Source organism: Alosa alosa, chromosome 12 (assembly GCF_017589495.1).
Source record: "Alosa alosa isolate M-15738 ecotype Scorff River chromosome 12, AALO_Geno_1.1, whole genome shotgun sequence".
Lineage (NCBI taxonomy): Eukaryota > Metazoa > Chordata > Actinopteri > Clupeiformes > Clupeidae > Alosa > Alosa alosa.
Window position 1 is genome coordinate 1,708,701 of NC_063200.1, and position 25,679 is coordinate 1,734,379.

The following is a 25,679-nucleotide window of genomic DNA, read 5'->3' on the forward strand; positions in this document are numbered from 1 at the left end:
GAACAGGACAGTGGACAGGGTAGTGGACAGGTGCAAGTCCATGTACAATACTATCAACACTACACACACGAGGGAGTGTACTATACTATCAACACTACACACATGAGGGAGTGTACTATACTATCAACACTACACACATGAGGGAGTGTACTATACTATCAACACTACTGAAAAATGAAAAATGAACACAATCCCACTACTGACTGCACTGCACTGCACTGAATACAACAGGAAAGCCCTGCAGCGCATAGGTGAACACAGCTGGAAGGATCATTGGTGCTTCACCCCCCCTGAAGGACATTTACACCACCCACCTCACACCCATAAGGCGACCAAAATTGTGAGTGATGCAAGTCACCCTCTCACAATCTGTTTGATCTACTGCCCTCTGGGAAGAGGTACAGAAGCCTGCGCCCCCGCACTACCAGACTCACCAACAGCTTCATACACCAAGCTGTAAGGATGCTGAACTCTCCCTCCTCTCCCCCCTCCACCCTCAGCTACATAACATCCTGGACATTGGACCCACAATGGCCGCCTGCACTACTCCACCTGCACACTTGAACACTTGCACACTTGTACACTTTAACTTGGTGTTGTTGTCCTGAAAACACAACACTTCTGCTGCTGCTCTACATAACTTGCACCACTATGCCACTTTCTTCTTTATTACTTAGGTCAAACAGTATTTTATAGTATTTTACAGTATTTGCACTAGTATTTTATTGACTGTCTATGCACAATTTGGACAAAATTTTGCTGCTCTTATTTTTTCATTATTATATGTGCCCTCTTATTTTTTCTTATTTACTTACTTTTTGTTTACTTGAATGTTATGTTTGTCTCATGGACTTAAAATTGGTCAAATATGTCTTGTCTTCACCGTGGGATAGTGAGAAACGTAATTTCGATCTCTTTGTATGTCTGGAACATGTGAAGAAATTGACAATAAAGCTGACTTTGACTTTGACTTTGACTTTGAAGTCACACAGTCACAGACACGTGCACACACACACACACACACACACACACACACAGTCACACACGCACACACACACACACACACACACACACACGCGTGCACACACACACACACACACACACACACACACACACACAGTCACACACACACACACACAGTCACACACACACACACACATGTTAAACAACACCTTTAACATTCTCTATGCCAAAGAGGAGTGTTTTCATCAACCGTTCAATTTTGTTTCCGAACAAAAATTTCCCTTTGTTATTTCCACAGAACCAATCCACAGTGTCCCGCCGAGGCACAAAGGCTGCAGAATGACTTGTGGTAATTACACCTTTGAGGGCTGAAAACATTGTTATTTCTCGTCTCTATACTCCCGTCATCTGGACCTCACACTCAGGAAAAACGCTTGATTTGAAGTACATCATTTCTGTGGCATTTTGATTTGATTTTTTTTTTTTTGATGAGGGATGTCAATATGAGCAGCGATAATGACATGGTTTCCACAGAGCACATAAAGGTGTCAAGACTGGACAAGCCGCCTGTCAGGCAGTGACAGTCATGATGGGAGTGATGGACATGATGTGACAGCTGGAGTCTCCTCCTCTCAGTGTCGTTGCACAAAGACACCCAATTCTGATTCTAGAACTTTCCCCTAAGGCAGAAAGTAGAACTTTCTCACACACAAAATAAAAGCTCCAGAACTTTGTGAAGAGTGATGCACTGGAGTGCTTTAAAAACACAATCACCTGACACGCTCAACCGTGTCACATTATTCCAGAGGCCAGATGCTGGCAACTCAATCTGGCTCAACCGAGAGTGAGAGAGCAAGAGGCCGGGGAGAGGAGGAGAGGAGGAGGGAGGAGGAAAAGAAAAACAATGGCACACCAATCAAAGGCTATCGATGGAGCGCGTGGGCAGCAGAAATTAATACCACATCTGAAGTGGAGGTTGGATAGGGCGCTGTGATCAATCAGACGCAGTCTTCAGACGCAGACAAGCGCCGACATCAAAGCCCCGGTGTCCTTCCTACGCACCTCCTTGCAAAACCACCCATCCGCTTTCATTGTCTCCCGTCTCGGTGCGTTTGATCTCCTTCAAACTATCCCAACTAAAATAGTCCATCCATTTTCAACAGTTCAATAACAGATAACATACCTCCATCTCTCTTTGTGGAAAAAAAGCAGAAATGTAAGCTTGCTCGAAATACACACACCGGTCTCTGATTTTCAATAAGTGATTTTTTATTATTCACTTTATTTCCACCAACTCTATTTAAAATGTGAATGTATTACAAAGTCGCCAGCATGTCAGATGGCTCTTAACAGACTCCGGATGAGGACGTAAGTACCACGGGCCTAAAAACAAACAAGAGCGCTGAATGATGTTTATAAATCAGAGCTGGAATGATGTTTATAAATCAGTGGCATGTTAATATCTCTGCCCTCATTCCTGCTTCCTGAAGTTTACGAACGGAGAGGAAACAGGACAGCAGCAGGAGCCGCTTGCGTTCCACAGAACTCCAAGAGCAGAACGTTAGCGTTCCACAGACGTTCCACAGAACTCCAAGAGCAGAACGTTAGCGTTCCACAGACGTTCCACAGAACTCCAAGAGCAGAACGTTAGCGTTCCACAGACGTTCCACAGAACTCCAAGAGCAGAACGTTAGCGTTCCACAGACCTCCGAGAGCAGAATGTTAGCGTTCCACAGAACTTGAAGTTGTGATAAAGACAATTCAACAAAACTCGGCAGAGACAGCTGCTCCTGAGGCCCTGAGGATGAACGATTTATTAAAACTCCAACCAACAATCCCCTGTAGAAACGTATCAAAGACACACACCGACTGACTGTCAGATTGTGGATCCACTATCACAGCGTGGGGAATACAAAAGTAGCCACCAAAAAGCCAAACCGGTCTGGGACGCCTCAGTTCTCCATTCATCTCCATTTCTCCATTTCTCTGTGTTTTTGCACAAAGGCACCCAGCCCTGATTCTAGAACTTTCTCGCACACAATGTGCCACCAGATCCACTCCAGTCGAGCGTTATCTGGGATAATACCCATGTGTTTCATATTTCAGTCAAATGGGCCGCCGCCCGACAGAAGCCTGAGAAAGCAAGTAGACCCCACGGAGTCTGACCACCTGGGCTTGTCAGAGGAACAGAGGACGCCTCTGTGCACTAGCCCTGTTTCCGTTCTGTTGTTAGCAGCAAATGGACACAGATGACACTTGATGACACTGATGATTACGTATATGCAGTAATTGTGGAGCTGTGTGGGTAAGGTCATGTGCTTCAGGGCGTATTCACCACCATACATGTATTCACAAACGATGGCTAAGACTAAGAGGCCAGTGCACTCTGTCAGAATAGGGCTGTGTCAGAAAAATAGCACTACACGTATGTTGGGCTTTATTGTGTTACAGTAGTAAAAAGCACTATGCATATGTTGGGCTATATAGTATAAAAAAGCACTACGTGTTGGGCTATATTGTATAAAAAAGCACTATGCATATGTTGGGCTATATTGTATAAAAAAGCACTACCCATATGTTGGGCTATGTTGTGTTAGTAAAAAAAGCACTACCCATATGGTGTGACACACTCCTGATGTACTGTATCGATAGCGATGATTTTGTACCAAAAAGCACTAAACACATAAGAAACAAAAACATAAAAGGTCATGATTAGTTTAAAGGCTAAAGTAAGGAGACTATCTGATGATTTTACTGGTTGTCTAGCATTTTTCTTCTAAAAAGAAATCAAATGCACTGAAACATGATTTGAAAGGAAATTATTCATTTTACCTTAAACATTTCTGTGGGCCTGAATTTGAAGTGTTTTTTTTTTTTTTAATTGTGCGGCCCTGCCTTGGCTGTTCTACAGCGTTATAAAGCACAGCTGTTGGAGTGAGTGTGATGCATCTTCATTATTCAGAATCAACATATCAACAAATCAACTGTATCGACAGCATGGCTCAGAGGTCCACTTCCTCCAGTATTTCCCATACATTGACTTATTTGTGACGGCCCACCACAATATCAACATTGACCACCACACAATGATTTTCCAGGTTGTACTAAATTGTGCTTAAATCTGGTTAGCATCATAACCACGCTGTGCTAATTTGTTAAAAACTGTTGTATTCAAGTTAATTCTGCAAACCAACCACCACAAATGGAATTCAATTCTGTGGGAAACACTGTTCTCTCAGAACCAGAACCAGCCACGATTTATCGGATCAGGGCCAAATCAGGGCCAAATCTAGACCAGAACCTGGCCAAGCAACGATTGAGTTTTCTGGACATACACAAAATATACAAATATCTTGCAATGACCCCTCCCAGGTTCGGTATAACCAAAGGAGTATGAGAGCCTGTGTATCAGTCCTCCGATCAGTGTGTCATCGTCATATCCAGCAATAATTCGACAATCTGGTGAAAACAAACATTTGTCAACAATATTACCAACCGACGGCAAAATGCCATTTTGAGTTATTTAGATTAGAGCAGCTACAAGGAAATGTCAGACACTGATTAGGACAGCTGTTAGTTGTCACCAAGTGACATCGCTTCACAATAACGCTGTGCCACCTCCAGTTACTCAGAGAGCTCCATCTCCGCGGTTCTCCGTCTCCCTCCAGATATGGGTGAGAGAAAGTGGACAGGACTGGGCTGCGAAGGTGCTGAGTCCATATCTGGCCTACTTGCCCCTTGAAAGCAGCGAGAACAACCCAGTGAGTTTGTATGTTCATACTACTACTACGCCTCACAGAGTAGCCTCCCACCATGCTACAATACATTTGAAACAGTAGCAGTTCAGCTTAGCTCTCACCTCAGCAAAGCCTAAGATGAAGAAGCCACAGTTTCACAAACATCTGTTTCACAAACAACAGTTTTAGAAACAACAGTTTCATAAACAACAGTTTCACAAACATCTGGCACTCTTCGCCCTGTTCACTGAGCCGTCTGATATTACGGCTGCTCAATTATGGCCAAAATCATTAGCGCGATTATTTTGTTCAATATTGAGATCACATTTATTTAACACGATTTATCAGTGATTTTGGAACTGTTATCCATTTTCCATTATGTTTACATTATTATATTGGATTTGAAATATAATTCAAAAGAAACAAAATACATACAAAAAGATAATGCACAAGACAAAAGGAGAGCATTGTTATGAAACTGAATGTAACAAAATAATCATTATATTTCAATTATGTAGTTTTCATAATCTTTGGAAGCCATAATCACGATTAATCGATTAATTTGATTGCACAGCCATAAATGATGTACTGTATGTGTTGCACTGATGATCAGTCAATATCTAACATAAGAATGCACACAATGTTTTCTCTGTAAGTCCTATAGATTACCATATCTACATCTCTCAGTGTAAACAGGGAGTTTGCTTGACAATGGCAGGACCATAAGGAGGCGGATGGACACTGGCACAGTATTTGTAGGACGTGTTTGTTGCTGAGTCTAGTGATTTGTTTTGATTGAAGATAGAAATTGGCATGTTGCAACCGCTCTCGAGCCCTGAGCTAAAAACCTCAAAAAGACATTAACAATTTGTTCTCTCTTTCCAAAGGCTAAGCACAGATGAACACAAAGATAAAAGTAAGGCTTCCTGCTATTTTCCCGAATCAAAGGAATATGTTCAGCTATTTTAGGATCAGAAAAAGCTATGCCTTAAGACCCCTCAGAACGAGCGATACTACACACACACAAACACAAAGCCCTAGTTTCTGCTCTCCTGCAGATTCCAAAACAGAATATTCAAAAACAGCTGCACAGTCTGATAATAGCGTGACTACCTGGATGTAAGCCAGTGCATGGACGCTGCTCGGGTCAGTAAGCCAGTGCATGGACGCTGCTCGGGTCAGTAATGTATTTACCAACGACTGAATGACTGAACATTGAATAAATGCATTATTGACATTCCAATCAGTTAATTAACCAGGTTTGATATGCTATTCAGCTTTAACTGTGATGTGTAAGATATATGCGTCAGTCAGTATATATACTGGCAGCTTAAAGATGAAGCCAGTGACTCTGGCTAACATTATCTAAACTTCGAGCTCCAACAGTTGCCCATTGCCTGTCTGTGCTCCTGAGCAACGTGTTGATTGGCTGGAATGACTTACTGTTTGTGGAATTGGAAAAGTCCAATCCACTATGTCTGTTTCCAACAAACAGCACCAGGACCGGAGCATTTTTATTTTTATTGCTCATTAAATGGACAGTTTAAGGACCATAAGCTGAATTCGACTGTTTATGGTCAAAACAGATTTTGACAAAAAAAATAATATTATAGTCATGCACAGCAAAATGTAATCCATCCTCTCTACTACAGCATGCTTAATCAGCAGGAATCAGGAGAGCCGCTTCCTCTTGACCACAATGGCTCACATGGTTCTGTGGTATGATATTTTCATAAAGGACAAACACAATCTAGACCGAATAGCTCACAATTAACTGCACACAGCTCTCATGCAGTCGACACAAAAGGGTTCAAACAGGATGCTGTTCAAAATCTTGGTGTATTAATTGACAGTGATGTAAATTTCAACAGCCACATGAAAGCAATAACTAAATCAGCTTTCAGACACGCTTGAGCAGTACACACCTTCTCAACCTCTCAGGTCTCAGGACAAAAACCTGTTAGTAAAACCTGCTGTTAGAACTAAACATGGTGAAGCTTTGGGACCAACTGTAGCCAGTTTTAAATTTAGACCTTAAAAAAGACCAAACTTTTCTCAGATGCCTTCTGAGTCACAAATGCTGAATCTATCTTTAATTATTCTACCTTGTGTATTTTATTTTGTCTTTTTAATGATTCTTTATTTTAAATGATTTTACATTTTATGTTTCTTTTTTATTATGATCTTTACTTTTTATCCTGTGACAACCACTTTTGCAATAAACCAGATTTTAAATAAAAAAGAAATTAGTCAATTTTATAGGGAAACTGTTTATCATTTCATTATATCATTCTGGTTGTTTTCTCGATAATTCAGATTTGTTTATGATATTAGCCGTCCTACACAACTGGACATTTTCAGTAACACCAACCTAAAAGCAACATCTGCAAACATTCTACAAACTTTGAAATAAAATTAATTCACTAGTTCGCCCGTCGGCATGATTGCTACAGTATACTGAGTGTATAAGCTAAGCGCGTGTTTGGCATGGTAGCTGGCCGTGGTCCTGAGTGTATAAGCTAAGCGCGTGTTTGGCATGGTAGCTGGCCGTGGTCCTGAGTGTATAAGCTAAGCGCGTGTTTGGCATGGTAGCTGGCCGTGGTCCTGAGTGTATAAGCTAAGCGCGTGTTTGGCATGGTAGCTGGCCGCGAGTGGTACTGAGTGTATAAGCTAAAAAGCCGCGTGTTTGGCATGGTAGCTGGCCGTGGTCCTGAGTGTATAAGCTAAGCCGTGTTTGGCATGGTAGCTGGCCGTGGTCCTGAGTGTATAAGCTAAGCGCGTGTTTGGCATGGTAGCTGGCCGTGGTCCTGGAATGCCTGAAGCGGAGTTCAGTTGTGTAGGACAGTAAATATAAAAAAAAAACAGATCAAAATTTAAAAAAATCATAATGATACAATGAGATTATAAATATGAAAAAAAACAGATTCAAATGATGATCATTTAAAACAATCATAAATGAGATCAAATACATTCCCTATATGATCGACCTAATGATTTCCATCTTATGAACGTATTACTTTCAACTTATTGAAAATATTTTGTTACAATACTGATTTATTACAAAACCATTTTTGCAATAAACCAGATTTGTAATAATTTTATATAAAAGTTCATAGAATGATTGCAGATGATTGTTTTAGGATGTTACTGACTATTTACAGCTGTGTAGGACAGTTAATATCATAAACAAATCTAAATTATCGAGAAAACAACCATAACGATAAAATGAGATGATGATTCCCTATTTTATCAACTAGTGATTTCCAACTGACTTCTTTACCAATGAACATATTTTATTACAATTCTGGTTTATTACAAAACTGGTTGGAAACACATTTTGCAACCAGTTGTGCAATAAAGGAGAATTGTAATAAAATATGTAATAACTGTATTGCACTTGTGGTAGTTGTTGCAAAACTGTTGGTCACAGGGTTGCTGCTATTTAAATAAACTTGACTTGCTGAGCCGGTTTCTGCTGTATACGAACAGAGCTGTGGGAGCTGAGGGACATTAGCATGCATGGGGGGAGGTGCAGGAGGTTGGCGGGAGACGGCCGAGAGGCCTAACCGAGAACATGGCTCCGCCGCCTCACTGAGGCGTGACCTCATGCGACCTTTTCACTCCACTCGCTATAAACAGAACGAAAAAAAATCTGACGGGTGATTGAAAAGTACAGCAGACCCTTGGCAGCCGAGAGGGATAGTGAGCCAGCGCTTGTACACACACACACAAATGCAGACATACACGCACACACATACGCACACACGCACAAACACACTCGCACAGTCGCACACACACACACACACAAACACACACGCACACACACACATGCACACACACACACACACACACACACACACACACACACACACACACACACACAAACACGCACTCACACACACACAGACACACACGCAGACATACATACACGCACACACATACACACACACACACACACAAACACACTCGCACAGTCGCACACACTAGGCTTCTATAAATATATATATATATATTTATTATGATGCATGTATCTGTATATTCATCTATTCTCACCGTTGTCTTTGCCCTACAAGCTGACCAAACATTATCTGGAATGGCCTGCTGTATGTGTGTGTGTGTGTGTGTGTGTGTGTGTGTGTGTGTGTGTGTGTGTGTGAGAGCCAGTCCCACACCTCTGTGATGAGATGCAGTAGAACATGCCTGTGCTGTGTAGGGGATGGGGATGGGCAGTGCAGAGGTCAGACATGATTGACAGGCACAAACAGCCAATCCTCTCACAGACAGGTGGGAGCCATCTTATCAAGGTAAGTGTAACCAGATCAGTCACTTGCACATATCATTGCATCAGAAGAGACCATCATGAGCTACACAACAATACAAGACACAACAGACAGGACCAATGTGTTTCAGTCCACACACACACACACACACACACACACACGCGTGCGCGCACACACACATGCATGCATGCACACACACACACACACACACACACACACACAATACAGGACAGGACAGGCAGGATCATTGGGTCCACAGAGCAAGTAAAACATCTCTTAGCAGAGAGGATATTTCCACTTGATGAACAGATTTGGAGGTGAATCAGACGATGCTCTTGAGCATGTGCGTGCGGTGTGTGTGTGTGGTGTGTGTATGATGTCCTCTGGGCTCTGGACACTTGAGGTGTCAAGGCTGATTGGAGCTCTGTGCAGCTCCTCGCTAAGCAGTTAGCTCACATGCACAGAGAGTAGGACTAGCCCAACTTGGACACTGCTGGTCTCACACTGCCCTCTCCTCTCCCCACACACTGCCCTCTCCTCTCCCCACACACTGCCCTCTCCCCTCCCCACACACTCTAGTCATTAATCATGTCTGTGCACAGCGACCGGGGCCGTGTGGTTAAGCAGTGGTCAGTTAAACTCCCTTCCTCTCTCTATCTCTCCCTTTCTCGCTCCTCACTCTCTCCTCCCTCTCTCTCTCTCTCTCTCTCTCTATGTCCATGTCTATTGCTATCCTCCCTTCCCTCTTTTTTGTCCTCTCCCTCTCTTCGACTCCCCTCTTCCATTCGCCCCTCCCTCTGTCCCTCCATCCCTCCCTCCCTCTCTCCATCTCTCCGTCTGCTCCTCAGGGGGTGCCTGCTCTCTGATACTCATATGCAATGTGCTCTGTGAGGCCGGCATTTTATTCTCATCTGCCTTTTTGCTTGAAAGGACGAAAGGCAGTTTAACAGAAGGCACACTCACTCACTCACACACACTCACACACACTCACACACTCATACACGCTCACACACACTCAGACACTGTGGGATGTGAGCCAGCCGCAGCAATCACACCTCCTGGGGTGTCAGAGCCGAGCCCCCCCTCTTAAAGCCAGAAGAGAAGGAGAACACAGCCCCTCCTGTTGTGCTTGTGAGCGCAGAGGGGTGGAATATGCCACCTTGGGGAGAGCAAACACAAACGCAGCCTAAACATGACACAGGCAGACGACGGAGAAGGAGAAACAGAAGCACAGAATGGGCGCTTCAAGTGCTGTGCAAAAGAGTTAAAAGAGTTCTAAAGCTCCAGCCTGCGCTGGTTTAACATGTGAACATTCCTTTTGACACTGTCGCTGGTTTAACATGTGAACATTCCTTTTGACACTGTCGCTGGTGAAACACTCCTTTTGCTCCATTCCCGTACGGAGGGGCGCGTCCACGCCGGCAGGCAGACCCGTCAACGGCAGCAGCAGCTAAATACTTCATGGAGTGTGTGGGCCAGGGACTGGGTCAGGCGCACAGCACTCTCCCCAGCGTGCTCATTACACATGCAGGTGGCCCATGTGACAGCAGCAGGCTAGGCAGAGAAGCAGGACTACTGTACAGCAAAGGATTACAACACAGTGCTGCCACTCACAAACATGGCTCCACTACATCCAGCAAGCCATATGGACCCACACACAGACCCCCACACACACACACACACACACACACACACACACACACACACACACACACACACACACACACACACCTTGTGACTGCCTCTATGTGTGTTGCGGACCAAGAGGCCGGTCGATGCAGCTCAGTCATGGTGTGTGTGTGTGTGTGTGTAGTGTAGTGTGTGTGTGTGTGTGTGTAGGTGTAGTGTCCGTGTGTGTGTGTGTAGGTGTAGTGTCCGTGTGTGTGTGTGTAGGTGTAGTGTGTGTGTGTGTGTGTGTGTGTGTGCAGTTGTAGTGTGTGTGTGTGTGTGTGTGTGTAGGTGTAGTGTGTGTGTGTGTGTAGCTGTAGTGTGTGTGTGTGTGTGTGTAGGTGTAGTGTGTGTGTGTGTGTGGGGGGAGTCGATGCAGCTCAGTCATGGTGAGGGACGGCACCCAAATGTGCTCTGTGTCACACACTTCAGTCTGAATATATCTCTCTTTCTCTCTGTTTCTGTCTCTGTCCCTCTCTCTCTCCCTCTCTCACCATCTCTCTCTCTCCCTATTTCTCTCTCTCTCTGTCCCTCTCTCTCACCCTTTCTCTCTCCCCTCTCACTCTCTCTCTCTCTCTCTTTCTCACTCTCTCTCTCGCTCTCTTTCTCTTCCTTTCTCTTTCTCTCACACAACAGCTTCTAGAGGCCTCTCTAGGGCAGTAAATGACCTCAGGTGCTGCTAACCTCCCACCATGCCGAGGCACCAGACTGATCCTTGCTGACGAAGGGGAAAGTAATGAGGGAGTGCAAGTGCAGAGGATGCGATGGCTGGCTGGACAGTAGCACCGAGTGCAGAGGATGCGATGGCTGGCTGGACAGTAGCACCGAGTGCAGAGGATGAGCTGTGTGGCTGGACCGCAGGACGGAGGTGGCCATGACTGAAGACAAGTGTCTCTTATGAGAGAGTCAGAAGGGGATTTATATTATCAAACGGACTGAGCCTGGACTAGCCTGGACTGGCCTTGACTAATCCTGGACTAGCCTGGACTAGCCTGCGGTCTGTGAGCATACGGACTGAGCCTGGACTAGCCTGGACTGGCCTGGACTAGCCTGGACTGAGCCTGGACTAGCCTGGACTGAGCCTGGACTGGCCTGCGGTCTGTGACCCAGAGGGGAGAGGACAAAATAATGAAACAGCAGTCCCAGCCATCATGTAGTCTGACAACGCAGTGAAGCCAGCAGCCTTGTTTCCATCACATGAAAGAGACAGCTCCCCTAATCTTGATGGGGGATTTAATTAGACTAAAATTTAAGAGGCCTGGAGTTTAATCTTCAATTGCTTTTGAAGATAAAAGGACTGTAAAGTTGAACGATGTCTTTGATAGGCCTGTCGGCTGCTGGGGATCCTCCGCTGCACAAGGTCCTTCCTCCCCAGCTGCCCGCTAGCTGCCGGCCACACAGGTTTAATGAACCGCACGTTTATGGCTCTGTTGCTGTTTACAAACTGCACGAAAGCACTGCGGGCACTGAGAATACAAAACCATATATTATTCATAAATGGCCATACCAGGGCAAGTCTCCGCCAACTTCCTCTCAAAGACCGCGGTCCATGCCTCCTGGACAGAACCCTCGGTATTTACATTTCACTGGAACTACAGCCTTGACTAAGACTGGGGTCACTTAGAATGCAGAGAGTGTGGAGTGGAGTGTGAGGAGGGGGGTTGGTAAGCTGGGTCCAAATCATGAGGTGTATGTTTTTGAGACATGCTCAAGAGCACCTGCCTTTCTCATATACTGTATAATGTCGGCTAGACACTCACCATGGGTTTCTAAGAAAAATCTATTTTTATGAAATAAAGATTTCTGACTAGGACTGATACATGATGTGCACTGATGGCTTTTTGATGGCAATAACACACATTACAGGTTGGTGGAAACCGATTCATGTACACTGCCTCTGAGATGGCCCAAACATAACCTCAGCCCAGCTCAGAGTGCCGACCTTATCCTTGCTTCTATACTTCTGACAGCCTCCAAAGCACTCGTTTCCATTCGTGGCTTGTCAGCTGAACTCAAACGGCCTTCGCCTTGATGCCTTTTGGGTTCGAATATGCAGAGCAGAAGTTCTTCAGATCGAACATTAAAAGATGAATCAGGTAAAAGCAGTGTGTAATTGTACAGCGATCACATAACCCATTAAAACAGTATAACGACCAGTACTTTATTATCCTGCCTCACACGTGTACGTAAGACGGCATAACTGTCTCTCCGTCGTATCTACATCGAATGCATACCCCGTTTGTCAATTGAACCGGAGGACGCGTGTTTTTTCCCACTGCCTTGAGACGTTACGATAGGAAAAGGCAGGGATGTTTCCTCCTCAATCCCGCCAAATGTATTGCGGACATTACTACCACACTGTTTCATTAGGACTGGTGTGCCCTGACTTTCCACATAATGAAGAGGAATTAAATTCTGACAGGTACAGCAACGACCACAAATCAAAAGCACGCCGACTAAAAGCACAAGCTATGTCTGCAGTTTTCCTGACAGGCAGCCTGTGTTGTAAAACTGACGGTACCGTCGCGTAGCCTACATGTGGAGGGTCAGTTGGAAGCAGTGTGCACGGGGTAATGATATCTTACCTAACATGAAGTACGGGAGTGCAGTGTTGTCCAGATCATCCAGTACAGATATTCTTCCAGGCAGGTCAGTCCGCACAAACAACATTAGTCGGGATTCCCCTCCGGCCACGTTTCCCGAGCCACCACCGGTGAAACTGAACTCGTTCTCCCTGAGCACAGGCAGGGTAGATACGGTCACGGTTTTAACTTCACACGGGCTTTCCGTGCCGGTCTCTTTATCCCGGTCCTCATCATGCACGGCTCCTTTTCGGTTTCCTCCAGCCGCCGCGGTCCCCGACACAAACAGCCCCAGAAGGAGAAACAGTTTGGATATTCGCGTTGCCATCACTTTCTCCACTCGCTGCTCTAGTGCATTGAGTGTGGAACACAGAAGATGCTGCCTCGTTTATACCGCCGTCTTCTGCACCGGGAACGCGGACGTCCAGGAGGCGGCAGTGCAGGTGAAGGCGGTTGATCGTTCTAATATCCCCCCTTTTCTGCTTCCGAATAGTACGACTTCAAGTCGTAGGAATTTAGTCAGAGTGCGAATAAGCGTTAAAACAAGTCAATGAACAGACACACTGGAGTATTGTCACTTTACTTTTTTATTACTCTCTGACTGAGCTCTGAGCATTAGTATCCTATTCGTGTACATAGGTTCAGTAGCATCCCTCTCTCTCTCTCTCTCTCTCTCTCTCTCTCTCTCTGTGCTGCTATTAGTTTATTCACAGGATCTACCTATTAGAGGAATGCATAAAGACGTGTTTGGGGGAAGGAGAATAATACCTATAATTATATACAGTCCCCAGGAACTAATTTCCTTCTCTCCGGTCAATACTGACTGCTATTGGAGCAGTTTCTCTATCACTGGCTTATTTATATGTCACTGCGTATACAAGCTTTTATTGTCCTTGGGAGAAAAGACAACTTAAAATTCAGCCCCTAGGCTGTTTGTGGTTTAGACTAAATGTTACATTAGACTTGCTCCCATCCTTATCAATCACGGTGCCCTTGAACTGAATTCCAGTGCTGTCTGAAGCTGCCATCTGCTTGTCGATACACCTCAAATATCGGTTAACACAGATGCTGCCTCTGTTAGAGCCCCTTTCCCCCGGGCCTTGCCACACGCACTGCAGCCGTGAGCCTGCACACACAGTAACTTGCATCCGTTTCTAGATAAACACACAGGACTTTGGCATATAAATAAATGGGTTTAAAACTAAGACTAACACCAAGATTAAAATATACATTGAGAAAGTAGCCTATTGTGAATATTGGGTCATGGATTTGTTGAACAACAAATTTGTGCGTTTGTAGGAAGTGGTCATCTAGTATAGTAACAACACACAACTTATCATGCGTTTGTTGGAAGTGGTCATCTAGTATAGTAACAACATAGTAACAACACACGACTCATCATGCGTTTGTTGTTAGTGGTCTGAAATGACAAGTCGTTGCATATTCCTCATCTCCCCTGTGTCCAATTAGCACAGCATTGATGACAGACAGGATTATGACTTTATCAGCTCCGTCACCATGGAGAGTGGCCTCCGCAGGAAGAGGCACCTTTCAGTGTGTGAACCTGACAAAAACACCGGAGTCCTCTCACAGGTAGTCCTCTCATAGGTACAGTAGTCTAAGTGGTGAAAACAACTGAGGTGGAACTGAGGTGGAGTAGAAAGCAGAAAGAGGAGGGAGGAGACGCTAAGAAGGAAGTGAGGGAGGACCTGTGCCGTTCGCAGCTAATGGAAAGCTTTTAAACAGTGTCCCTTGTTGGTTATATGAGATTTATTGCCAATGAAATTGCCTTGACCCCCATGCCAAGTCGGGCCTCTGATTCCTCCAAATTGAATTTGACAGACAACAAGGCATTGGCCGCTGGTCTAGACAGACACTTAAGCAGGTTTACGCTGTGTAATGAGGAAACCCTGGCTCTCCCTTGAGCTTGCTGCAAAGGGGAGACGAACCTCACCTCGCCCTGCCTGTTTGCTGATGCTTGAAAAATGAACGAGCCGCCGACTTAACCCCCTTCCTCATCATCCGCCGACTTAACCCCCTTCCCTGCCGACTTAACCCCCTTCCTCGTCATCATCGTTACCTGCACTCTGTGTCCAGGGCCAGGGCCGCATGCAGAATTGCTGCAAATTAATGGATTAACACAAAGGGATTTATTGCCCGGCAAACTGGGCTTAACAAACAGTGTGTTGACAAGATTATATGTCTGGATTAGGCCGCCACCTACCTTGGGTCTCTGAAATGTATACGTTGTAACTGACTTATGCTTCAGTCCCGTCAGTATATTACCCATTCTGTCTGATTTGAATATATAATATACATATAGACCCTTTCAACAATAAAAACAAAAACAATGCTTGAATGTTCTATTTGGTTCCCAATCTACTTCCTCTGTATTAAGATAACATATGGAATGTTAAAAAACGAAGCCTTGTGGGGCCAACTATGATGCTGAGAATGGAACTCTCTTGAAAGGGTTCTATTAAGGTTTTGCACCTACGTCATAATGTCATGTGACCAGTTTGTTTACAACTAGAGTGGTAGGCAAGAATGGTAGGCAAGGCACTGCAGAGAGTGGTAGGCAAGCCTACAACAGTCGGGTTGCATAGGCTACACATAGTTACAAATAGCTTCAAAATTGAAATTTTAATATCAAATATTGACCGATGCCGACCACTTGTGTAGGCCCCAACAGTTGGTTTTACAATAAGAAGCAAAAGGCTTAATTTAACGACCGTTTAGCCTACCTATCCTCGTGGTTGTGGAGGATGATCGTTAGCAGCTGTGAAGTCTTTTATTCTCAAGATAGCCTATCGGTGTAGCCTACTGTCTTCACCTAAGACGTAGGCTAAAATACAACTATCTACAGTCAACCAAAAATGAATTGCCAGAGACAGGCTATGAAGGGAAAAAGTGCAGCATTTTAAACATGGCAAGATTATTTTACCGAACAGTTTGTTCTAATTTTTCTCGTGAAATACGTGCTTGGGACATCAATCACCTATCTTCTGTCCTTCTATTTCCAAGTTATCATGTGTGTCATTTGATTATATAATCACAAACAAATGCTAATAAATGAAAACAGAATAGGCTTTTGTGCTATAGGCTAAACGTTACAGGTCACTTAGGGCTAACTCCCTGTATGTCAAAATAAACTGATTTGATCCTAATAGTTTAGCGATCACACACAACAACTTAACACAGCAACCTCAAACACCACTGTTGAACCTAGGCTACTGCTTCAGTCATGTAAGAAATAAGCAGTTTATGAATTATCTTTACCCGTTTAATCAAGTCCACATGACCAAAAATAACAACATATTTAAAGGCTGAGCTAGCATAACAGCCTAATATAGGCTATGCTGCAATGGATAACTAATAAAAAAGTTTCACACAATTAATGAACTTTATCACCACATTCTGAGTTTTTCTGGGTGGTTATATATCCATGCAGATCGTCTTTGGAATAAGCCATCGCTGCTATATGATATAATATGTTACAGGATTCATGACTAACGCCATTAATGTTATGATGCTGACTGGACGCTGGCTATACCAGTAGCTTCTAGGCTACCGCTTTAAAAGTCTACTGCCTACCAAAACCTGTCGCTGTTCAGTTGAAGTTAAATGATCAAATATTGTTTGATTTTTTGTGTCAGCTTTCAGAAGGAAGACATGTTCCTTTCTGGTCAAATTCACAGCTTCTAAGAAAGGCTATCATCTAAGAAAGGCTATCGTCTTCGTGTAAACCGAAGTTTTGAACAGAGAAAAAAAGTTAGGCTACCATTAGGCTACATGCAGGTTCTCCGATACAGATCAATGCACCAAATCAGGGCGATTTTAGCGAAAAACAACGTTCCTGTGACAGGCTATCAAATATTGAACAATGGGATAACGTTTCATCATCACCTTTATTGATGCCTGAAATGTTGACATTGCTGAAATACAGAGATGTAGCCTACTGAGAGGCAGCTGCAGACAACGATGTTCAATGGGTTCAACTTGTCCCTTGCCTACCAGCTGGATGTAAACAAAGCTATAGAACCTAGAATACGTCACATGAAAAACGTTAATATATTAGAGATCACAACTCTTTTATTTATATAACCCATTCTGTCTGATTTGAATATATAAATATATATATATTAGAGATCACAACTCTTTTAACACTCCTTTCTCAAATAGAAGCTTGACTTCTGTGATCAATGGATTTCTTAACACATGTGTCTGATAGACAGTTCAATATTAACATGAAAGAGTTTTCACACAATTCTTTAATCTTGATGGAATTCAAAGGCAGGCGGTCCAATTAAGGCTCGTTAGCAAGCCTCAGGACAGCTGGATGGAGACAGAGATGGAAACCTTTCATCCTGAAACCAAAGTGCAATTAGCCGTTTGGACTGTTACTGCAGAGAGATGCCCGTCCCTTAACACAAGATCACCTTCCCTTCATAGGCCCTCTTCCCATGTCACACTAAATATACTCTGTGTAAAATGTGTCACCTTATTCATAGTCTTTTTGTTGAAAAATAACTGTGGTAGTGGAAGTGTTCTCTTGTATAACTTTACCTTTAATGGACAAAGACAAGAGACATGTAAAGAGCAGGACAGAATGCCTCTCAGGGCTGAGCTGCAGCGCTGCTAAGCTGTGAGTTCATTACTTTAATGCCACTGAGTGATTTGAGAGTGCGCACAGCACACACATCTAAATTCTGAACATCAATATGACATACAGTACGCTACACCCAGGGGGAGCGGAGACTGTACAAGAGGAAGAAAAACACATCCATGATTCTGCATGTGCTGTGCAGCTTTTTTATGGTGCTTATTTGCTTGTGGATATAATTTATTATACAGACACCCTTGCCCGTGTCCTTTGGCTAGAGGGTTCTATTATGAGCCACTAGTTAATCATGCCATCCTCACACACACACACACACACACACACACACAAACACACACACATATATCCTCCATGTGCTGCTGCAGGGGTGCAGGCCAAGTGTTGCTCTTTCTTTCTTGTGTTATGGTAATCACAGCAGAACATGGTATCAAGGACATAGTCAAGTCTTTAAACATGTCTATATTCAGCATTCACGCCCACACAGACACACACACACACACTCATGGACATATACAAAAGCACACACACTACACACACACACTGACACACATACACACATGGACATAAACAAAAGCACACCAACATACACACACACACACACACATGGACATATGCACACACACCACACACACACACTGACATACACACACACAGACACATGGACATAAACAAAAGCACACCGACATACACACACACACACACACACTACACACACACTGACATACATTGCACACACACACACACAGACATATACAAAAGCACAATGACATACATACACACACACAAACACACACACACTTCATTGTCACACCATATAGACCTCAAAATAGACATTTGCAGATTGTAAGCCAGAACAGGAAGACAGACATATCTCAAGGCTTTAGTTTTTTGCTCAGGCTGTATTTACTGAAAGCTCACACAAACACAAATCAATGCTGCTGCTTCCGACGAATTGGGCTGCATGAATTCATTGAGATTGTAGTTGTTTGCCTTTCAAGCCCTGAAAATGTGTAAGGATTGAGAGTAAAAAAGAAATATACTGTCTTATGTGTTGGTAAATACATACATACATACACACATAACATGTATTTACCACAGAACTAATTTAACATACTGTGGTGCAAAACATGGTGAAAAATACCAAAGTAATATTTTTGATTATTATTTTTTGACTGCGATTGCATGATCATGTGCACACACACTCTTTCTCACACACACACACACACACACACACACACAATCTAGTTTATGTCAATAATCTTTGGATTGTGTAAAAATATACTTCAGTGTGAAAGGCTAGAAATGCACAGAAGTGAAGTTTGCAGAAAAGAAACTATGGAAACAGAGCTGATATGTGGTTGGATGAGAGGGACAGTGTGTGTGTGTGTGTGTGTGTGTGTGTGTGTGTGTGTGTGTGTGTGTGGAGGATGCCACATAAGAATTCTGCATAAGGTAGCACCTACAGTGAACATCCATCAAAGGCCTCAACACACATTAGATGTCAGGATTCTGAGAGATGGCACTTTGCTGCGTCTTAACGCCCCTTTTATATCCCACAAAGCAGCGGAAAAGAACACGAATCTGAATAAAAGAATAAACCTTCTACTATTCAAGTGCTGGAGCTCTTTACACAAAAAATGGTTTTCATAACTTTTATTATTATGCTGGAATAAAGGATCAATCTGCCTGAGAAGGAGTTTTTAAAATTGTGTCTGCAATTATAGTAATGCCATTGTTTTGTCTACAGGTACAAAGTTATTTAAATGTGTAGAATTCAGCATTCACATTAACTTTTCAAAATTGTGCATTGAAATCCAATGCTATGACTTCACACCCCATGAATAGGATCTTGGCTTACTCTCCTGTCTTAGAACCCAATAGGCACTTCAGTATGTTACCAGTATGACCTTATTTACTTGCAGCACCTCTTGAGGTACAATGAGGTATTGCACAACAATATAATCATTTTTTTAATGTTTAAACTAAAAGCTTTAATGTATGTCATTGAACGGATCTGAGATGCGAAGGCTCCAGTTCCTGATTGGTCATGTTTTGGGATTTAGGAAGAGGTTCACTAGGCTTCCCAAGATCAGTTAAAACATCTGCACCCTCTCCTGTCAGAGGACAGAATCTCTCACCATATAGGGAGAAATTGTATGATAATCAAGGCAGATTATTCATTTAAACAGAACATTCACAAAAACAAAAAAGTTAGTCATGAAACATTGACCTTTAAATGCTATGTTTAGTGAAAGTAAACAACTACTTTCCCATTGGTCCAGGGCCAGCAAATGACTCGTCTGCACTGACACACACATGCAGAATGAAAGAAAAGTCTTCCAATCTTGAAATACCGACAAAGTCTTCCTCCATACTGCCAGCATATGTGTGTGGGCAGTATCACTGTACAGTAAGCGTTGTGCAATGTCTTCTCTGGACCCATGCACAGAGCCAGCAGAGCGATACCATCTCATTCCCGTCTGCTCCCTTCGTAGCTGCAAGAATATTAGAGCAGTTTGCAGTAGAATGTTGATCCACCACAAAACACGTCCACACCAAGTACCAAATAAGACATTTTAAGCAGAGACGGTTGATAAATGTTAATATATATATATATATATATATATATATATATATATATATATATATATATATAAGGGTCTTTGGTTTAAGTAAGCAACATGGGTCATATTGTGATTGAGAGCTAAAGTTGAAACTTAAAGCAGGCAAATACTAGGGTACATTAACAGCACTGTGTAAAGGCCATCATTGGTAAGGGAGAGTCCAAGGCCCTGTAATGGCATGTATGACTGAAGCTGAGTTCCGGCTGACCTGAGTCTGACCACAGTTAAGTGGGCTCTGTGGTTTTACTAGATGGCAGGTAAAGTCAAGTGAAGTTGTGTAGCTTCACAAACAGACGTGAATGAACAGAGAGGGATGCAGCATCTCATCCTGTAACATTGACTGAGGAAGTGGAGGGAGTGGATTGTTCTTCACTGGAGAGGAACATCTGTGGTCACCGCTGTAGCTGGGAGCTGGCATGTCCTGCTGTGCTGCACTGGCTAAGCCACTGGACCTAAAGATCAAATGTACAACTACATGAGAGAGCACAGAAGAGTACAGTCACCTTCTGTCTCTTCAGACGACTCTGGCAGGCTAGTGGTAAAGATGCAAACACAATGTGAGAGCCCTACAAGCCCAACACTCTTTGATATGAGGCAACACCTGATGACCACTAGCCTGGATGGACCCAGGTGGGCGGCATTTCAACATGACAAAATGGACGAAGGAAAATACAAGCCAAGGCTAATTCCAGTGGCAGAAGTGCAAAACTCAGGCTTCAGAAAGAAAAAGGTTCCACCATCTGTTTATTTCAAACATTGACTGAACCAGCTGATTTGAACTAGCACAATTCATCAGTCAATTTAATACAGCTAATGTATTACATCACCTGTGTACAGTGCACAGATAGAACTTTTATTTTGACAAAGTTGGCCTCACAACTCTGGCCTTCTCAACAGCAATAGCAAAGGCAGAGACCAACTAAGCAGCAGTGCACTGCATTTCCCTTTCTGCTACAGTCTTTGACCATCACAAACAGCGATTGTTCATATATAGTATACGAAGCAATGCTCTGGCAAGCACAGGGCTCACCACATTACCAGGGGAAAGACCGGTGCTGTCCTTTGATATATTGTTAATAATAACAAGAAAAGCATTAGACCAAGACAATAGCCAATAGAGCTTGAGAATAGCACCCACTGCTCACGGCAGCCAATAGAGCTTGAGAATAACTCCTCCCACTGCTCACGGCAGTGTGGCTTCAGCACCACGGACAGCGGCCATGTGCACTCTGCACTGACATCACAGCATCTGTAGGCTGTTTGGGAGAGCATGGTGATGACATCACAGCATCTGTAGGCTGTTTGGGAGAGCGTGGTGATGTGCAGGGAGCAGCACAGGTCAAGGTTGACCATCCACACAACTGTTTGCTGAACGTCGTGACCATCCACACAGCCTTGACACACAGATGCAGCTGGGGTGTAACAGCCTGACCGCATAATACACAAATCAGACGTCAGGGCCAGCTTTAATGGAATGGACCTCTGTGGTCAAAGGGAGCAAAAACATGTGACATTCACCTGAATGGATGCTGGAGTCCTACATTACATGCACCTTCTGTCCCTGTAATCAAAGTGGACATCTCTCTAAATGGACATCTCTCTCAATGTCTGCAAGGGAGCTAAACTGAACGCAGGTGTACCACGATTAAATGGCGAGTAGAAATATTTCCACGTGTTGCAGACAAAGTCTGTAAAGCAGGATGTGAAAAGGAGTCTTGGCTCTGAGAATGAGACCCACACGCCTCACAACAGGGTGTGAGAATGAGACCCACATGCCTCAGAGCAGGGTGTGAGAATATGACCCACACGCCTCAGAGCAGGGTGTGAGAATGAGACCCACATGCCAGTCTGTCTCCCCTGAAGATAGCTCCATTTGGCTGAGTTCTTTTTTGGGGATGGTAGCGAATGAAGCTTTATCACAAAATGGAGCCCAGGACCTTGAGCCTTTACACCACACCCTGGCTGTCATTTATAAAACAAATTGGTCCTTTGTCATTTTTGGACTCTTGTCTGGCCTTTTCTTTCTTTTCTCTTTTTTCATTCCTCTCTTTTCTTTTCTCTTTTTTCATTTCTCTCTGTTCTTCCCTATTAATTTATGGAGACTAACAACCATGCTGGTGCCCTCACAGCGGTCTGTTCTCCACTGGACAAGCCAAGCGTTATCTTCCACTCCCTCTGGGAGTCGCTCTCAAATTCTCTCATTCCCTCAGCCTCACAGATGTTCTTCTGATTCTCTCTCTCTCTCACTCTCTCTTTCTCTTTCTCTCATTCATGATTTTTCTCCCTGTCTCGCTGATGCTTCCTTTTCTCTCTTTCCCCTAAACCTCTTTTACTCTCTCTCTTTTTTCTCTCTTTTTTCTCTGTCTAGGTATCTTTTTTCACCCTTTCTCTCACTCTCTTGTTCACAATCTCTCTCTCTCCCCTGCATCTCTTACCCTCCTTCCTATACCTTCCCCTACAACTCTCTCTCTCCTTCTGCCCATACAACTCTCTCTCTCCTTCTCCCCATACCTCTCTCTCTCTCTCCCTCTCTCTTTCCCTCCGTCCCTGAGACTAACTGACAGCGCACAGTTCTGTAGTCCCTAGTGAGGAGCTTTTGACATGAAACACGCACATAGTCATTTTCAGAGACAAAATTGGTCAGATATAAATAACGGTAGTCAGAGTATGAAAAGGATTTTAGGGGGGAAATGAATGCACAGTCTTGACATCCTCATCTTGCGGCTCAGCACAGAATGCTAATCATCTGCTATGTTAACACATAGAGAAAATATGTCCTGTTTGGCTCCATGACATGCTTCATGTGAAATGCCCCCCTTAAGACCATTATTAAACACTCAGAGTAATGCACTGGACATTCATTATGCATGAATCATCTCTCTAGCCATAGCTGAGCATTAATTAGCTTTACATGGTGTGCTATGGCATTGCTATTATTCTATACTTAGCTCTATGCAAATCAAATCTTTGCTTGATGCCTAAGAGCTATAGATAATATAGCCTGTGAATTAAGATGGTGCCGTCAGCAATAAATAGGTATAAATGATTATCATATAGAGACAAATTAATAACACAAAAGGCTCCATCTAAATGCTACATCTAAATGCCTATGCCATCTGCTTTTCTGCTTTCAGCACAGCCACACATTTAGAAAGTGTGTTTAGTGTGGCTGCTATTCATGTGATCTGACCCAAGGCATTTTAATGATGAGGAGGACAGGCTCAACATGATCTATATTTCATGATGCCATATGACAAGCCCCATGGCAGACGCACATTTCAGTTTATTAAGCCTTCCTGCTCACCACCGCCACAGCACACAGGCTACCCCAGAGTGATGGAGTTCATCTCTTCCCTCTTCCCAGTTTATGTAGGCTTGGCTGAAGGCTTCTCGGAGTCCCTCAACAGGTGGCTGATATACTGCCTACTCTGTGAAACGCCTCACCAAATACAAGCCCCCTCAGCTTGACTTTTAAGAGAAAGGTAAGTGATTGCAGTGTTTTAGACTACATCTACTGATTGTACTGCTTCTCACATCAATGTTTCTAGACAGTCAAAAGGCACGATATAGACTCGTTTCCAGTCACTCCTTTCAGTAATGACGCAACGAGGAAACTTCAATCCATTAAACAAGAGCTTCTAGTAGCCTGAGGTTTGCTTTCCCTTTAATTCCATTTTATTACAGAAAGTGTTTTTAATGAAACAATTCAAAGATAGGCCTGAATACCCTAAAAGCACAAAGTCAGTGACAGTGAAAAGAAATAATTCCTTTATTACTTTCTTCCATTTACTCAGAGAAATTGTCCTTCCCTTCCCTGTTTCACTTGAGCTAAAAGGCCTTTTGGGTAGATTGAAACGCCACTCAGCGTATTGCTAGGAAGCGAGCCCCAGCCATTTATTAGTCTTAACGAATCACCTGGAGAAATTAAAAGTGTTATTGCCTCAATTGCACAAACGTCCTGTAGTTGAGGCAATAAAAGAGAAATGGAGGGAAATGGCAAAGCAGGGGTGGTGCATCCCATCAGATTATGATTATTATACAGATTATATAGATTATGATTATTATATATATATATATATATATATATATATATATATATATATATATATATATATATATATATATATATATGATTATTTTATAGATTATATAAATTATGAGCACACATCCATTAGATGGCAAAGCAGAGGTGGTGCACCCCGTCATTTTGGCTTGTATACGTAGATTATGATTATTTTAAAGATTATATAGATTTAATTATTATATAGATTATGTGTCACACATCTATTAGGCTTGTCACTCACTGCCTCTGAGAATTTGCCATTTGCAAATTTGCAATACAAGAAAAACAAATGTGCCTCCCACAGTGAATTAAAATGAAATTGTGATGGTTAATTATTCATCTTTCCTTTATAAACAGACACAGCAAGAATGAGCAGTTTCTTCTTGTGGCATCTGTCATGAAAATGTCAGAAAACAAACAAACAACTTAATTAATTAATGAAGAAGCTTATGATTCTCCCGAGGGTGCATTTCAGACACTCGTTATGATTATTCTAATTAAAGATCTGGAGGGAAGGCGTGTCCTGTTGACTGGACAGGAGCCCGCCTACATATCCTCTCTTCCTAAAGCCAGCTGGTCGACAGGGTTTCCGCTCCATTCTCCCACTCCTCATAAATCAGTTGAAGGTAACAGCCGTTAGCAGCCATGCAGAACCAGCTAAGTTTGTTTTGGGTAGGGGTGACGCCTTTGGCTGGGCATCTGGCATCACCTTTCTGTGTGAATGTTTTTACTCGCTGCACAGATGGCTGGCTTTGTACGTGCATCTGAGGACTCAGACGCACCTAAGCCTCTGCCTCACAGCTTCACAGCAGCGGATAACAGGGGTCCCTGTCGCACTGCACACGCTTGCATCTGTTGCCAACTTCCATGCCCCACGACGATGTTACCTACAGGAGCGCCAGAGCCACCTTGAAAGGATCAACAAGATGGTGGAAACAGATTTGTCCTTCCTGGTGTTCCTTTAGAATGTCGAGATGCAGACACGGCGCAGAGGATAGCTGTGTGAGCGACACCATCTCTCATGGCGAAGAGCTAATCAGGGATCAAATGGCAGCTTCAGTGCTTGTCATTTTCCAGGCTGTTTGTCTGATGCCCATAACTCTCCCAGGACACCTCCGAGCCTCTCTCGGCTCGCCATTTC

At 43.5% G+C, this 25,679-nt stretch overlaps 1 protein-coding gene across 1 annotated transcript in view; it reads right to left on the bottom strand.

Moving 5' to 3' along the window:
• Positions 1-13,662, bottom strand: part of LOC125304310 (astrotactin-2-like) — a 530,850-nt gene extending 517,188 nt beyond the window's left edge. Inside the window, 1 exon segment of the mRNA XM_048258462.1 lies at positions 13,234-13,662. Within this exon segment, the coding sequence (XP_048114419.1) occupies positions 13,234-13,558 (325 nt within the window). The 5' untranslated portion in view covers positions 13,559-13,662.
• Positions 13,663-25,679: the final 12,017 nt, after the last annotated feature.